We start from the raw sequence: 18,116 nt of genomic DNA on the forward strand, positions 1-18,116 counted from the left end.
AAGCCCAGCCCACAGATGGGAATCCTTACCTCAGCCCCCCCTCCCTAATCACAATAAAAGGCAAAACAGTCCTCTTTCCTCTCTGTCTAGCCATTTTTAGATCAGCTTGAGAGCTTGCCCTGTGCCCCCTAGAAGCTCTCATTACATGACTAATAGTCCTTTTCATACCTTCTCAGGCTCTGTGTGGGGTCATCAATCTTGACATCCAAAGCAAATTTGGGGTGGAATGACCACAATATACTTTCTCCTAAACCTCTGTTAATACCTCAACAGTGGGCTCATCAAAACTAGGCTTTAGAATTATTTGAGCCATCCTGATAGAATTTTGCAATTTCCACTGTAATTTGAGTCTACTGAAAATTGGAAAATTTTGAAATTCTCTACTGCAAAGCGTATTATCAACTGAGAATTCAGCTATCTTTTTTTTTTAAATGTTTCACAGTTAACTATTTGTGTATGTACTTTTCATCTGTCAACTCCAGAAAAAATTGGGGGAGAGCCCACACTCATGTAGAGCCACAATTCTTATTTCTTTGCAGCCTGTTTAGCTATGTTGCTCCAGAAAAAACTAAGTTACTATATTAGGCTTCATCATGAAATAAACTGACATGTTTAAAATTGGAGGTATTCTGAGCTGGGTGACCCAAACATTCCTAAACGGTTCTGAGATTGGAATCTGAATGACTCAGATGTTCAGGACTGAATTTTCTTTCTCTCAGCCTGGCACATCACTTAGTTCTGTTCCAAGGATTTCGTTTTTCTAACACTCGTTAAATGCATAGATTTGTTTCTTAGTGCAGAATTTTTTTTGATAAAAAATCTAGATAAAAAACAAACTAAATAGATGTGTACTTATATAATTTATATATTACAGTTACATAAATTGCATATTTGTATAATCCTGTACCAGGTTGCCAGATACAATTTTTTTTTTTTTGCCAGATACATTTTTAGTGCATTGGGGAAATAATGGTTTCTTAGCATTTGAGCTGATGGACTTTGCTTTCCAGCTATACTGGAATCTCTTGGGTGCAGCTATAAAGAGTCTGGAGAAAGGATATTCATTCCTTTTGAATTTGTTCAGAGACAATAAACACTATTTTCAAGTTCGAGCATCAAGAACTTGTACCTCTTTTCAAAACTGCAAAAAGTAATGAATTATCTTTAAAATTCACATAAACGTTTTTTCTATCTGAAAATATGAATTCCAGAAAGATATTTTTATATTAATTCTTTTAAATGAATACTGTATTAATTGGCTGCATAGGGAAAGCTATCTTATCAAAAAGTTTTCCACTAATTTGTCACTGAGAAAAAGTATGTATATACATGAAAAAAAAGGGAATCCAAGCCATGGAGAGAGAAAAATTACAGAAAACAGCTACACAAAGTCAAAACATTGACAGAAAAGATTATGCTAGAAGATTATTTTCTTCTTTTGATGCAAAAGACATAGTAAATGTCACTATTTGTATGCACGTATTCTTTCATCCGCGAAACTTGTTGGCACCATCCTGTGCCAGGCACTGTGCTAACCCCCGTGGATATCACATAAGATGGCACCAACTCTACCCTCCAGTTGCTCACAATCAAGTAAGAAAGAAAATACTATGAAGACACAAGTGTTACAATGTGAATTTATATTTGTGCCTTAGCATACAGACTACAGCCTTTAAGTCTGATTAGTCAGTGTTTCATGGTTATGGGCTGAGTCCAAAGAAGGTGAGGCTTTAGAATGGGTTAAAGAGTACATCAAACCACATGATCATCTCAACTGATGAAACGCCATTTTATGAAATAAAAACATTCAATAAACTAAGAATAGAAGGGAATTTCCTCAAAATGAAAAAGGTCATTTATGAAAAACCCACAACTAACATACTCAATGGTGAAAGTCTGTAAGCTCTTCCCCTAAGATCAGGAACAAGACAAAATGCCCACTTCACCACTTCTATTCATTGTAGTACTGGAAGTTAGAGCCAGGGCAATTAGGCAAGAAGAAAAAAAACAGTATCCAAATCAAAAGCAAGAAGTAAAATTATCTGTTTATAAATGACATAATCTTCTAGCTATAAAATCCTACAGAATCCATTTTTTAAAACTGTTAGTGCAAATCAATGAATTCAGCAGCAGAGTTTCAGGATACAAAATCAACAGGCAAAAATCAGTTGTATTTCTATGCACTAGCAATGAACATCCAAAAAGAAACTGGACTGGAAAAAATTCACTTACAGTAGCAAACAATGGAGTAAAATACTTAGGAATAAATTCAATAAAAGAGGCACACAACTTGTCTGCTGAAGACTGTGAAACATTTCTTCCAAAATGAAAGAAGACCTAAACAAATTCTAAACAGCTCTTGTGCATGGATTGGAACACATAGTTGACTGAAGGGTGAATTATGACCCTTAAAGGGGAAATTATTCAGCATTTTGATTATGAGAAATGTGAATATATTAAGATGGCAAAGATAAAGCAAGATGCAACGTGAATTTCAATAAAAAGTTACTGTGAAAATGGTAATGATTTTATCTCCCATTTTATTTAGGAATGACTAAGAGAAAATACACTAAATTTTATAGGGTAAAAAGAGTATCTTAATACATAAATGAAGGTCTAAAGGCAAAGAGTAATACTGACATGACACAAAGGTTATTTTTTGCTGATACAAAGGGTATTTTTTGCTGATTTTTATAAATTTTTGACTGTGATAGCTTAAGTGTTAGACATATAGAAAAATTACCTCTCCTGCTTTCCCTCCACAGCTAAACTTCAAGAAGTCTATACCCATATTCCTCATTTCCTTAGCTTACATTTATTTCTCAATCTACTGTCAGTCATCTCAATTTTTATGAATGAAGTTACTGTTGTTAAGTCAAAGCCAACACATGACTAAATCATCTCCTGTGAACTCTGTTGCATTGGCATGCTTAGACAACCCATCCTTCTTGAAACGTTCTCTTTCTTTGGTCTCTCTGACACGACTCTTTCCTGGTTTCCTTTATCCTTCTATGATGACTTCTTCTCAACCTCCTTTGCTGTCTTGTTCTCCTCTACCCAGCCATTAATTCGTGGGTAGAAGTTCTCAGGAGTTGGTCATAGCCCTTCTTCTCCTGTCATTCTCCTTTCTTCTAGAAGAGCTCACCACATCTATGACATATATGCCAGTGATCCCCACCCCCTCAAGACCTTTTCTCCAGATCGCAAGCACAAATAACCAAATGTTTCTCCACCTCTCAATATGAATGTCCCAAATATTCCTCAAACTAACCATGTCCAAATAATCACCCTCCTAATCAAACATCATCCTCTTCCAATGCTCCTATCTTAATGAATTATCATTCATCCAAATGCACAAGTCAGAAACTTAGTAACATGCTTAACATTTACCTTTTATTAAATCCCCATATCCATTTCTTCACCAAAGAATGTCAATTATTACCTCCTAAGTATTTCTTAGATCTCTATTTCTATCTGTACTGTCAAAACCCTAGTCCAAATTGCCAGCATCTCTCTCCTGGATTGTTATAAAAACTTTGTAACTATTCCAACTATAAAATGTTGCCCTCTAGAATCTGAAAAAAATACTGGGTGGAAAGTCTTTAGTCCTCAAATCTGTGAAGAAAGCACAGTAAACTCTAAAGTTTCCAGAGTACCTGTAGAAATATTATCGAATGCAAGTCCGAGTGCCCAGCACACACTGAGGCCAAACAATACCAAAACGTCGGAGTTTGGAGCAGAGAAAGGTTTATTGCAGAGCCATGCAAGGAGACTGGTGGCTCATGCCTTGAAAACCCTGGACGCCTGGAAAGCTTTCAGCAAAGCCCTTTTATAGCCCTTTTATAGGGAGGGGCATGGTTAGCTGTTACAAACTTCCTGGTGTTAGATCCTTTGTTCTTGGGGCCAGGTCACAGTGTTCTTATAAACCTCCAACGAAACAAATGTTATTCTCTGTTCTGACAAGAAAAGGCAAGGTCCCAAGGCTCAACTTTCACCCTCCGAGGTCCAGGCCCTGGCTTACAGAAGGGGGTCCCCGCGCGGGCCAGTTAACCTGCCCAGGAGCTTTCATCCAGCACCCACTCTGGGTCCTCCCGCCAGCGCCCAGGCCTGGGTGAGGGGACAGATCTCAGCTGGCAGCGCCCTCAGGGCCAGGTCCCCAGACCCTGCCCAGCCATCATCAATGAGGGAGCCAGGCGGCCAGGACCCAGCCGGCCCTCAGGCTTTTCATTTAACCTGGAGAGAATCATTTGTATACGATCACCAGGAATACGTGTTGTAGCAAATGCCCATCAGGTGAATCCCCAGCTTACAGCACTTGCCCTTCTTTGAGAAGAGCCCAACCACAGAGGTGGACCTGAACTAATGACGTGTAATGTCCGTGCAACTTAACCCTGGCCTCTGGCCACCTCCTAGGGGGAGACGACTGATCTAAGCAGCACCAACTTTTGAAACTTGAATGGAGAGACTGAAGCGGGCTGAAGCTGTTACCTCAATGGCAGTGTCCATATACTCCAGTTGCTGAGGCCTCCACGGACTGCGACCCAGGGAGACCGCCGGCCGCCATTAGGTTGCAGACGTTGGGATGGGGGAGGGGTTCGCTGCGGCTTCGCTGCTTCAAGGTCTGGGCCCGGCTAACGGGCGGCTGCGGCGAGGGCTCTGGAACTCTGCAGGACCCAGCCCTCAGCCTGCCCCAGGCCCTGCAACCGCCTCTCTCACCTCTCACCGCACTCTCTGCCGCGAGGACCACTGCGAGCTGACTGTTGGCTCAGGGTCTCGCGATAACGGTCGTGCTAACGGTCAGGTCAAATGCTCTGCTCCTATTACAGAAATGATGATAATTATTCAAATACACAACAAAACATTTATGCACATTACATATTATCATTAGCAAACACCATCTCTTATTAAGACTAAGACGTCGAAAATTGGCGGACAAAAAGGCGATGACAAGCACTGTTTCCAATCTGCTACGTCTCCTGCTTTATATCTGACCTTTCAAAACCAGAATAACCAATCTGACTTTTCTCCTTCAGTCTTTCCCAGATTATTCTGGGGTCATCGGAAAGCCTGGGAAGGCTCTGATGTGTTTCTCCAATAAGGGTTAGAAAGTCTTTCATATGAAGATGTTCATCTATTTTCTCTTGGAGTAGGAGTGACTCCAGTAAAGTCTTCTTCTGTTTCAGGAAGGCAGATTGGGCCAGTTCTGCTCTTTTCCTGTTACAGTTGGGACACCGAGAAGAAATGTGTTGCTTAGCTGTTACCACCTCTTTGGGTGTTGTCCTCATGTTTTTAAAATAGATTCTGTTCAAAAGCTCATCGGGGACAGTACAGTTTAAGGCATCTACCGCTGGAGCCTCCGCATCCGATCCAAGCTGCAGCTTTTTATGTCTGCTGCTCTTTTTCCCCTTAGAGTTCGCACTATGATGAATTAAGTTTATCTTAACGGTGCAGAAAGACTGCAGGGCATTCATTTCTTCAAGGGATGCCTGAGTGATTTCTGTTTCAAGTTTAGTGCCTGGTTGATACTGGCCAGAGTTCATTTCCTTGCTCTTGAGGTTGTTGATCCATTTTCTGCTCAACTTCTTTTCATTATTTTTGAAGTGTGAAAACTCAGATTGGTTGTCTCCATATTGCAAGCGTGGAGTCGGCGTTCCACTCTCGGATTTACTCCCAGAGGCATAGGACCAGGGCTGCAGTCCTCCAGAGGAACTGAATGAACCGGAACTCTGTACCTCATCAGTAAAGGACTCAAAGGTCTCCTTAGAAAAGTCTGCCATAGTCCCGATGTCTGTCTGGATCAATTTCCCCTGCTTCTCTGAATCCTCGGGCTTCTAGGCGGATGGCCATCACACTACATCAGGCTCTGCTCCTCATCTGCTTTGCGGTGGTCAAGACTGCCTCAGGAACTAGTCAGTCCTGAGCCCTTGGGGGATGGGTTTTGGAGCTGACCGTTCCGTAGGGAAACTCTTCCGGGCAACGCCTTCCCACTGCCTTGGCAACCAGGGGCGGTCATGCGCAGTAGGTCGCTGAGGCGCCTCGCTCCTCCCCTTCCCCCGCCCTCCCCAGAACCGACTCTGCCGGAATTGTTCCTGTCGGGTTGTCGGCGCTGCCCTCTCCGTTCGCTCTCCCGAGTCTTCTCTTTGGTGCTATTTTAGTACAAAATCTAATAATCCTCCAGAAAAGTTGCAAACTCCCCTTCCCCAGGGGTCAAAAAATTGTACATGTGTGTGAGGGCAACAGGGAACGGCGGCCTCTAATCTGAGAATGCACGCCTCGCCTTCAAAAAAAAAAAAAAACCCAAACAAAAAAACCTCCTGCTGGCCAAAAATCACAAGCAAAACGTATCTACCAATCAGACAATCAGATAGCCAAGAGATCATCTAACCGTAAACCGCGTCTTAGGATAAAAATCGAAATTCTGAAACCATCCTGTAAGACTCCTGAATGGCACGGCTCCTACGTATTATTTCTCCATCCTCATCTTGCCCAGCTTTTTGTGCTGTAGCATTTTGGAACACTTTGCAGTTTTCCCAGTCACAGTTCCTCAGGTCTTTGTTCAGGCAGTGCCTCTCTGAATGGCACTTAAACACTCCTCTTCCCACTTCGTAAGGTTAATTACTGCTCCTCTTTCAAGTCCCATTTTTTCAGGAAGTGCTTCATACCCACCCCTGCCCCCAAACACTTTACTGCACAGCCTTTCTTTCCGGGTTTGCAACTGTGTTTTATGCATATTTGAGAATGCCTTCCACATCGCCCACGGATTAAAAACTCGGTGAAAGCAGAAATCCTGTCAGTGTTATCCAGCAGTCAGCAGGTACCTGATACATAGAAGGTGCTCGATAAATCTCTGTTGAGTAAATGTGTTGAATGGTTATGGAGACAGAAGTATTACCTTACACAGGTCCGCGCCTGGATCTTGTGGAATAAGTACTACAAGCTCAAGGAACTTCAGTCTTTTCCTCTTCCTGAACCCCCAAATTAGGCTGCTACTTATAATACAAACTTTTACAACAGACTTTTAAAAATTATGGTAGAGTTTTATTAACTATTCTCAGAAATTATAAAATGTTAACTCTGAATGTTGACTTTTTCTAGATCTTAATAAATATCCGAGTCTAGGTCTTAGTAAATACCTGAGATAATTTCAAGAGAATGGGTTTCCTTGCTCATTTCCTTCTGTGTAGGGGGGTGGTAGCGGTGGGGGACGTGCTATTCGAGTCTAGCCAGTTATATTTAATGTTATTACCAACGTGCTCACTTTGGCAAAGAGTCAAAAGTCCGGAATGTTCGAAAAGCATCTCTCAAGTATGAGCCAGCTTCATATTGAAGATAAAGAGATTCCAACTTCATTTATTCCGCCCAAATCATATTTTATCCTATAATATTAATCTTTAAAAAGAGGTAATAATTTGTGGTTAATTCCAAGTAATTTCCAGTTCAAGGTTAAAGATTTTCATTTTTAATTTTAGTTTCAAAAGTCTTCCTCATTCCCTGAAATATTTACACATTCATATTTACACACAATTCACTATAGCACACGTATTCCCCAAAACATTGAGCAAGGGAGCTGTACTTTAAGGTATATTCGTATCTAGTAATATGCTAAATATCTAGAGTAATCTTTTAAATTTTTTAAAATATACTGTTATAAATACCTCGATTTTATAAAAATAACTTTATCCTAGAAGCAAGTAAATTTGCTAAATTAACCAATTTCTTTGTAATAAACAGCTGGACCCAGTAAACTCTTCAACATTCTAATATGTGTATTATCTAAGGAAGTAAAATAGCTCAACAGTACTATCATTATGAAAAATGACTCATGAAGACAGAAGTCAGTTTCTTCCTATGAAAGAAACTATTACTCTTTGTATAAACCTATTCTCTTTACTTTTCAACTCTATCACAGAATAAAGCTTAAAGGCGACACTACTTAAAACCCACACTCTTGTCAGTTTTCTATATGTGAAATATAAATAATATTTGCCTATTCTCTTCCTTGTATATGAGAATTGTCAGTGATATATATGTGAAAAGAAAATCTCAGAACATTCCTTAAGCAGTACTGGCAATATATATATATACATACATATATATATTCCATAGTATTTAGAAATCCTTAAGAGAATTGTGAACAAGTGTGTTGTCTTAAACTAATTTTTTTACTTTAGATGTTTCAAGTGAGAGAAAAAAACAAAAACAAAAACCAGGAATATATAAAGGGGAAAAGGGAGTAGGGAATTGCAACTTTCCATCTTATCTAAAATCTTTTTACTATCCCAATGGATACAAGTCACTCCTACTTACTATACTGAAAGCAGATTTTATCAAGCTTTGCAGGAAGAAAAAAAGTAGTATGTCATTTTAAACTTTTGTTTTTATCAGGAAAAGAAAGATCGAGGAATTAACAGGAAACATTTATAGCTGTCCCAGAAAATTCATAGAAATATTTCAGTGTCTCAATAACTTTGTTATATAATCGCTTCTTTATTTAGCAAATATCTATGAAGTTCAGAATAGTTTTTTGCAAAACTGAAATTATCTAAAACTAAACTTAACTAGAACTAAAATAAAAATTATAAAAAGTAATTATCCAATCAGCATCCAAATGTGCCAAGAACATGCTGCATTTTAATTTTCTGTTATTAATGTAACCTTCTTTACAAGTTCTCACTCATTTTAGTAGCTATCGAAAACCATTAACCTGATAATTAAGGATATCCCAGGTATTGCCATGTTAGTCAGTCTCATTTTGTCAAATCTTCAGTCATATGACTTAATATGACTCTCTAACAGAGCTATTCCTTCCTTCCCTCTCCTCCTTCCCAAGACAGTGCTTTGTAGAAAGGAAAACTTTATTATCTTTGGGGCAGTTGGTGTAGGGGGCCTTAACATTGTGCAAATCTTTTTGTTGGTCTCCACGGCATGGTGCAGGTGGTCCCTGTGTGTGTGCTGTTTTCCACCAAGGCACAGTTAGTCTGGTTCCTCCCAGGATCCTGATAAAATCCTAGGCTACTGGAACTTGTCAAACACTCTCCCGGCTCTCTTGCCTGTATCTTGACACCCACAGGTACGTTTCTTTCAAAGGCCTGCTGAGAAGTGACAGAGGAAAAGGGGAATGTGGTCTGGTACACACCGCATAGCCTAGAACCCTTGGAACTTGGTCATCACTCAGGCGACTTCCTGTAGCCAGACCCTCCTCCAGAAATCTCAAGCATCTTGACATCGCTTAGGGGCTGATTGGAATGTTGGGGTCCTTTAGAAATCACATTGTGGCTGAAAGTTGCCTGGGTGGATGCGGAAAGTCATAGGGGGGAAAGAGACAGATCAGGCCTAAGCATGCCATGGCACTATTTTTATTGTCCTGCTGTCACTGTCTCTTCTCTCCATCGTTCTTAATGGGGAGCAGGGCAAAAGCTCTCCTTCCAGCTTTTCCTCAACAATCAAATATGCTTTGCAGCTATGGGGCTTAACCCCAGAGACAGGAGGTCAAAACATATTAGTCTTCCTATCGGATTCCCTCTCTCTCTCTCTCTTATTTCTCTTTCCTTGGAGGGAGAAGGGCAAACTTTCAGCTTCTTCCTGCCAGGCAAGCACTTCTCCTCTGAGGGATCACAGTGGCCTCCTTGCCAAGGTGGCATTTGGTCTGTACCCTTTCCCAAAGCCGTTGGAGTGGACAGAGTACCAAGAGGGAATCTAGTTTATGAATAAGGGAAATTAACTTGACAGCTCCTTTAAAAATAGCCTGCCCTCTACATAAACTACACAGCACTGTGCTTGGTTCTGTGAACAAGCAAAAAAAAAAATTATTTCCTCTCCTAAGGGTCTAAGTTGAATGTATCAGAAATCTCACTGTGAGAAACAATTTTCGTGGAGTAAGGAATCTTACATCATTCATGATAAAAAACGATTTCCATTTACAGTGCAGTGGCTGTTCTTCATTTTTGAAAAATGTTACACCAGACAAATATCTCAGTCTTCACATTCTTTTTTTCCTGTGTCTTCAGTTTTGTTATATTTCTGAAATTGCCTTATGAAGAGCTGCGTTTTACTTTAATAGCTATTGTTTTGCAAAGATAACATATGTTTATTATTATAGGTAGTTTAAAAGAAAAAGATAAGCTACAAATATTGATTTTAAGTAAAAGTTACCTGAATTCTGACCTCCCGAAGATAGTCAACTATAAACACTTACAAAACATTTTAACATTTTTCCTTGAATAATTTTTTCTTAATAAAGCCTAGATTATATTGGATTATGGTTTTATGAACTCTTTTCTTCATTAGCAATAACATGAACACTTCTCCATTCAATTTATAAAAATTCTTTTTCAAATAATTTTAAAGGTGGTATTGCATTATTTGATTTATTTAACTAATAAAATTATTTAAACAGAAGGTATTTCCAGGTTTTTGCTACTAAAAATTATTGGAATAAGCATTCCTCTAGCTAAATCTCTATATACATTCATAACTATATATTTAGGATAAATTCTAGAAATTGTAATTGATAGGTCAAAAATGTATGTTTAACATTAAGCCTTTTGAGATATCTATCCCCCTCCTCACTTTTTTACCCCCTCCCTCCTGCAGTATTTAAAAATACAAGATACAATATTATTTTGTCCGTAATACTTCAGTTTATATCTCTAGTAGGTAAGGCCTTTTTAAAAACATAACCACATTATTATGATTATCACATCTAAAACATAAGAATAATTCCTTAATATCACCTAATAATTATTCTGTATTCAGATCTTTCTGGTTGTCTTGAAAATCCGTTTTGCGAGTTGCAGTGTTTGAATCAGAATCCAAACAAGGTCCATTCACTGCATTTGGCTGATACTGTTCTCATGTCTCTTACACAATTTAAAAAACTAAAAAGAAAAAAATGGAGCAGGCAGAACTTTCTTCTCTATTTATAGTTATGTTCCCTATAGAACATCATTATTTTAAAGTTTTTGATTTATCCTTACAAGTTTCTTTTTGAAAATATAAATCAATATATATCTGAATCCCCTTTCTTACCAAAAAAATTATATATGTATATCTATATGTTCAGCATATTCTACACATTACTTCACATCTTTTTTGTTTCTTCTCTTAAAAATATTCTGGATATCACTTCACATCAACCTATAGATATCTCTCTATGACTACATGGTATTCCATTGTGAGAATGTTTTTTCCCACAATTGTTCCCACATTTTGATGGGCTTTTTGTAATTATAAGAAATCAAATTTTTCTTCGTATTTTTGGAGGTGTATCTCAAACAAGATTCCCAGGAGTGAGATTACTGGATCAAAGGATAAAGGTATATGTAGTTTTTCCAAGTATTTCCAAATTCCTCCCTATAGGGGGTGTACATTTTACATTCCCACCAGCAAACGCGTGAGAGGAGCTCTTTCCAAGAGCCTAGCCAACAGAAGATGTGCTCAAATTTGTACATTTTTGTGATGCTAATGGAAGAGAAATGGTATCTCAGTGTAATTTTAAATTGAATTCCTCTTATTTTAAGTAAGATTAAACACCATTTCATGTGTATAAGGGACATCTACATTTCTTTTTATGTGTACTGTCTATTCACTTATTTTATCCATTTTCCATAAGATTCTTGTTTTATTCTCATTTTTTAAAAAGCACTTTAATATCAAAATATTATTATTTATTTTTCTGTGACATAAGTTCTACAGGATTTTCCCAGTTTGTCTTTTTATTTGCTTATGCTGTTTGCCATGCAAAACTTTTGATTTTTTATTTCATAGAGCAAATTTATAAATCATTTTCCTTATTGTTCTTGGATTCTTTGTCACATTTAGAAAAATTTTCCCTACACCCATGTTATAAAGAAACTCACTTTTGTTTTCTTACTGTACTTGTGATTCTTTTTATTGCCTTGCTTTAAAACTCTGATTCTTTTATGGTTTCTTCTCTATTACAGTATGAAGAATGAGTTTAATTTTATATTTTTCCATATGGCTATCCAGTGAGCCCAACAATACTTACTAAAATGTTCTTTGTTACCCCACTGTCTTTAGGTACTGCCTTTAACATAAATTCCCATATGCTCTTAGGGCTTTTTTTCTGGACTTTCAACTCTAGTACATTGGTCTGTTTTTCTATTCACATACCAAACCATACTGTTTTAATGGGCTCTATAATGTTTTAACCTCTCATACGGCCAGAGCCCTCTCCTCCATTTGCAAGAACTTCCTGGAAGTTCTTGTTTATTTTTCCAAATGAACTTTATAACCAACTTGTCTTGCTCCAGGATAAAATAAAAGAACATATGGTTATTTTATTGAAATGCAGTGAACTTATGAACATTGGGGATTTTTAAAAATTGGGTCTTCCTATCCAGAAATATGGTATATCTTTTCATGTCTTCAAGGGTATTTTGGCATCTTTTAGGTATTTTTCTTCATTTACGTTTTGTCCCTTTCTTTTTAAGTTTATGTATTTTATTTTGTTTTATTTTATACATTTTCTTTTAGTGATTGTTAACATACGTTGCTTCTTCTACTATATTTTCTAACTGGTTATTATTTGTGTATTAGAATGCTACAGATTTCAACATTTTTATTTTATAGCTTGCTAGTTTAGCTTTAGAATAGGTTTTTATTTTATTAAGGTTATTTATTTTATTTTTTAAATTGGCTTCTTTTTTTGCTGTACAGTTCTATGAATTTTAACACATTTATAGATTCATGTAACAAACACCAAAATCAGGATACGAATCCACTTGTGCTATCTCACTAATAGTCGTCCCCTCAACCTACCCATGATGCTGAGAGCTGTGAAGGAAGGATATATTCCAGGCCTCTCTCCTTGACTAGTAGCTGGCCATCTTCATGATCATATAGCATCCTCCCTGTCTGCATGTCTTTGTGTCCGAATTTCACCTTTTCAGAAAGACATCAGCCATATTGGTGTCCTACCCTAATGACCTCATTTTAACTTGATCACCTCTGTAAACACCCTATCTCTGAACAAAGTCTCATTCTGAGGTACTGGGGGGTTAGGACTTCAACATAAGAATTTGGGGGTGGGGGAGATAATTCAACCTATAACAGGTGATTTATATGAAAACCAGATCAAGGGCTAATTGGACAGTCTGCCTCTGGGATAGGTGTTTAGTATAAAACTGCTTGTGATTTGCTATGTGAGAAAAATAGAATTGTTAAGTACAGGGACTTAAGACAAACTGCCTTATAGTGTACCTAGAGCTACATTACAGTAAGTATCACTTAATTTCTCTGTAAATTAAGCATATTTGTTTTAGATGGTGACCCATGGGAGTCTTTATGAGTGCAAATTATATATAGTTCTGCCACTATCACGAACTTGACTGACCAGCCTGTAGATTGTTTACATCTAGTATTTTAAGTTAGAAATTATTGTTCTTATTGGAAAATACGTAAAATTTAAATTTTTAATTTTATGCAGTTTTTTTTTTTTTTTTGCGGTACGCGGACCTCTCACTGTTGTGGCCTCTTCTGTTGCGGAGCACAGGCTCCGGACGCGCAGGCCCAGCGGCCATGGCTCACGGGTCCAGCCGCTCCGCGGCATGTGGGATCCTCCCAGACCGGGGCACAAACCCGCATCCCCTGCATCGGCAGGCGGACTCTCAACCACGGCGCCACCAGGGAAGCCCTATGCAGTTTTTTAAAAGATATTGTGATTGGTGTATTTTAGGATTTTTAATGTTTGTAGGCATTAAACAATGACTTCCCACTGCTTCATCTGAGTATCTGGTAAAATTCCAAAGAAGTGTAGGTCATAAATAACTCAGTTATTTTAGAAATAAATATCTTCAATATATTTAAGGGCATCAATGATGATATTCTTCACAAGAAAAAATGTTGAGTGTGAATTTGAATTGTATGATATCTTTTGCCATTTTGTTTTGAAAATTCTATGTTAACAACACATTATATAGGTTTTCTAGCTTTATTTATTTCTCCTTCATTGTAGTTTAAATTCAGAGCTGTTCTCAGCATCTTTATGCAATTTTATGCAGTTAGGTTCCTGAGCCTTCCGGCAATACTATTTCAGATTGACCTTGGCATCTAGCAAATTAATATAAATTTGAACCTAAATATAATGTATTTCTCTTCAAAGCACAGAGGATATATGAAATGAATTCAGGAATTTTGCCATTGATCTGAATTTGAGTTAAATAGTTTTGTGTTTTCCTTGAGGGACAGAGGTCTGTGGCTCAGGATGATTGGGGAAGAAAAAGATCAAAATTCACAGTGGTTTTCCTGAAAATTACTGCATAGAATTATTTTTCCTCTACTCAATATCTTTGTAAAGCATGTTACTGTAATTTTCCTACTCACAAAGTCAGCTTTCACTGTACAATGAATATTCATATGATTGCATAGGGTTGAATGACAGAAATTGCAAATAATTTCATCTGAGACCAATCTTTCTGTAGGAGTATTTTATTGAAGTCTTCAAAGTAATCATAAAAATATCATTGTGCTCTGGAAAGACATCTAATTCCATAAATTGAGCTCACAGGCTTAACTTATTTTATCTCCTTATTTTAGATAGGCATTTTCCAAAAACAAACTCTATCACTGAAGAATGTAGGACTGTTTCTTTAGAGCCTTCCATGCTTAACTTGAAAGCTGTCAACCCAGGAGGCTGAAACAGAGCAAGATTATGAAACCTGAGTGAATAGCTCATTCTTTGCGCCCATGCCCTTGCTGCATGCTGCCCCATGGTACAGGCCTGGGAGGTATGCACTATGATAGCTAATGAAGCACTTCCTTTATGTCCCACTGACCAGAACTCTTATTTGAAGCCCGCATATTATGCCACTGAAATTGTACAATGTCAGCCTTTGTTCCGGCTAGTAGAAGCTGTTTCTTGTCTTTTCTGTGGCTAAATTTTATGCATCAAACTTGTGAGACCCTTTATTAATACGTGTGACTGTCATTAAACCACACTGCTGTTTGTGAAGTTGGTTTTGTTTGTTTTGTTGTGTTCTCCCTTCTTTTATTATAACACCTCCCCCAAGCCACAAATTTATCATTTTGAAACCACTCAGAGACAAAGGCTTAGAAGTGAAAACCCTCCTGCAAGGCCCTCCTCTATGTGAAATATAGTGATAACAAGTAACATTATAAGAATAAAACTCATCCAGAATGAAGAGAACAGCATCAAATGGATCAACATTAATTGGACTGCCTAATCCTAAATGTAGTTGAGAAGTATTAAAGTGGTCCACTTGTTATATTTTCACATGTTATTCTCATACGGTGTTATCTGATAAGGCACCTTCCTTCCTCAACTGTTAATTACATAGATATGTCCCAACACAAGCTTCGATAAAGTGAGCTAAAGAACAATCAAGGGTGATTGCTATAGAGCTCTATAAAATATGGGCTTCAGTTTACCTAAATACACACAAGAAATGTTGAAAGTTTCCTCAGAGCATATAAATTTTAAAAAGAAAAAATTTTGAAGGAGTTGCATCAATTCCTTCCATTTGCTTCTTGTAATGTGATAGGGACAGCAACAGCCGTCTCTTGGGGTGGTGTTAAGTATTGTAAGTGACAATATGAACAAGAGCTTATTACCCGGGACTTCCCTGGTGGTGCAATGGTTAGGAATCCGCCTGCCATTGCAGGGGACACAGGTTCGAGTCCTGGTCCAGGAAGATCCCACAGGCCGCAGAGCAACTAAGCCCATGAGCCACAACTACTGGGCCTGCGCTCTAGAGCTTGCGAGCCACAACTACTGAAGCCCATGTGCCTAGAGTCCACGCTCCACAACAAGAGAAGCCACCGCAATGAGAAGCCCAGGCACTGAAACAAAGAGTAGCCCCCGCTCACCACAACTAGAGAAAGCCCGTGCACAGCAATGAAGACCCAACACAGCCCAAAATTAATTAATTAATTAATTAATTTTTTTTTAAAAGAGCTTATTATCCAATATATTGACATTGTGGTCACCACCATCATTACAGTTCTGGAGTAGATTTAATAGTGAACCTGAAGACTGAGATCCTTCTAATACTAGCTTTTCCATTATGAGTTATCTAATTTTTAATAAGCGTTTTACTTTTCTGATAAAGTTTCGTATTTGTATCTTACCAACCCAATAAGATGGTCCAAAGCACTATCTTGCACTTAAAAATACTTTGAACGGCAAATAACTACAAGTTACTTCCTCGAATGAAAAAAATAAAGTTATTAAAACACGTCAACTCCTTGGGTCCTACTAGTTTGTTTTTTGTTTCTTTTGCGGTACCCGGGCCTCTCACTGCTGTGGCCTCTCCCGTTGCGGAGCACTGGCTCCGGATGCGCAGGCTCAGTGGCCATGGCTCACGGGCCCAGCTGCTCCGTGGCATGTGGGATCCTCCCAGTCCGGGGCACGAACCCGTGTCCCCTGCATCGGCAGGTGGACTCTCAACCACTGCGCCATCAGGGAAGCCCCCTACTAGTTTAGCATTGCTACCATCCTCATATTTTTTCTAATTTTCTAATCTTCCAATTTTAATGAGATTATGAAACTTTTCAGGTCAATAGACTATAAATGCCAGAAAAGTAAATCTCACAATGCCAGCCTTTGTTCTAACTAGCAGAGGTCAAGTTCTGTTCTTTCCTCTGCTAAAATGCATGCACCAAACTTGTTAAACTCTTTAAATATAGACAAATCTTTACATAGAACTTTTTTTGTATTCCTCCTTTCATTTCATATTTTTAGCTTATAAAATGTAAAAATGTTTTCTATCAAATAGTATAGTCTTTGATTAAGGAACATGTTGTTAGTGTGCAAAGATATAATCTGAATTAGTTTCAAATTTTGATTTCATGTTAGAACATATGTATTAGCATTAGAATATATTCACAGACTGTAATATTAATAATAGAATACATTTGTGTCAGACCTGTAGTATGTCCAATAATTGTTGAATCAGCTCTCCACACCACACATTAAGATATTTTTGAAGTATACCTAAAAAAACTATTGAATTCTCATAAAATTTCCCAAAATATGATGGTGTCCCTCCTCTACATTCCTCACCTAATACTTGTATTGCTTAGAAGTATGTTAGAGATCAAAATCAATTTTGGAGAAGAAATCATTTGGAGTAGGAGTTTAAAACCACAAACACGGTTCTGCCAACATTTTCAAATTATATGTAGGTCTTCTTTTCTAAGTATTTCACTGTCTCACAGAAAAAGATATCCTGAGTAAGTATCTATTTTATACTTGACAAGTTTATCTGAACAAAATTATTAAACAAATATAAATTCCATATGAGATTATAGTGCTATTTTGTCAATATTTTTAGCAATCTGTATTTGAGTTCCAAATTATCATCTTGATTGGGTGCTTCTCAGGAAAGATAGTATTTTTTCCATCTATTTGGCATGCCCACCCTCCACCCCTCAGCGTAAACTGTATCTCACAGTCAGATCTGCTGTAGCCCACTGACTCAGAAACATCATGTTCTAAAAGTCACAGAGCAAAAGGAATTCAAAAGGATACCCAGCAACATACTTCCACTTATATAGTATTCCATTTCCCACAAGAGGACAGCAAATTTTAAAAAATTTCTATGTAATTTGATTTCCTACAGTTTTTCCTACTACTACTATTTGAAGATACTTGTGTCATTGAAAGTCTAGAATTATTAGATATTAAAAGTAATCAGATAATAACAAAACTTGAGTAACTGGAATATGGACATGAAATTGTGGTTATGAGGTTAGAAACACAAAAGAGCCCAAGAGTGTCAATTCTAGGAGTCATTCGTGGGTGCCTCCTCCTCCACATCACACACTTCCAATCAGTCACAAAATCCCATGACAACACCTCTGCAAACTGGCTGCTTCCCTTTTGTGCCTTCTCAAATCCCCTGGTCAAGGACACCACCATTTTCCACTGGACTTAATGCACCTATCTTCAAGTTGCCTTCACAAGCTCTCAACTCTTCTCACGTTCTTCACTTCATTTCTTCCTTCCTTCCACTCCAACTCCTTTCTAAACAATTATCCTCACTGCAACCACAATGAGGCACAACTCAGACTCTGTCCTTCCCTTTCATGTTTCTTACTGTTTCTCGTCGTTTTGTCTTGTCTGAAACCACTGGTTT

The 18,116-nt window shown here is 38.0% G+C and overlaps 2 protein-coding genes across 2 annotated transcripts in view; one reads left to right on the forward strand and one right to left on the reverse strand.

Moving 5' to 3' along the window:
- The window catches only part of DLC1 (DLC1 Rho GTPase activating protein), a 496,355-nt gene that overhangs the window by 25,098 nt on the left and 453,141 nt on the right, over positions 1-18,116 (forward strand). The gene's annotated exons all lie outside the window — the stretch shown is intronic.
- On the reverse strand, positions 1,054-6,005 carry C20H8orf48 (chromosome 20 C8orf48 homolog). The gene is made up of 2 exons (XM_059049469.2): positions 4,993-6,005; positions 1,054-4,817 (listed from the first exon to the last, which is right to left on the reverse strand). Exons 1-2 carry the CDS (start codon positions 5,775-5,777, stop codon positions 4,766-4,768), a joined length of 837 nt encoding a protein of 278 aa, XP_058905452.1. The 5' UTR covers positions 5,778-6,005; the 3' UTR covers positions 1,054-4,765.

Source organism: Kogia breviceps, chromosome 20, assembly GCF_026419965.1.
Source record: "Kogia breviceps isolate mKogBre1 chromosome 20, mKogBre1 haplotype 1, whole genome shotgun sequence".
Lineage (NCBI taxonomy): Eukaryota > Metazoa > Chordata > Mammalia > Artiodactyla > Physeteridae > Kogia > Kogia breviceps.

What these genes read in the sequence shown, in the direction of transcription:
- C20H8orf48 (XM_059049469.2), bottom strand. Translation starts at nt 5,777, where the DNA reads ATGGCAGACTTTTCTAAGGAGACCTTTGAGTCCTTTACTGATGAGGTA. An exon ending in GGTTATTCTGGTTTTGAAAG is followed by an intron (nt 4,818 to 4,992) that starts GTCAGATATAAA and finishes TTTCTGTAATAG; the next exon opens with GAGCAGAGCATTTGACCTGA.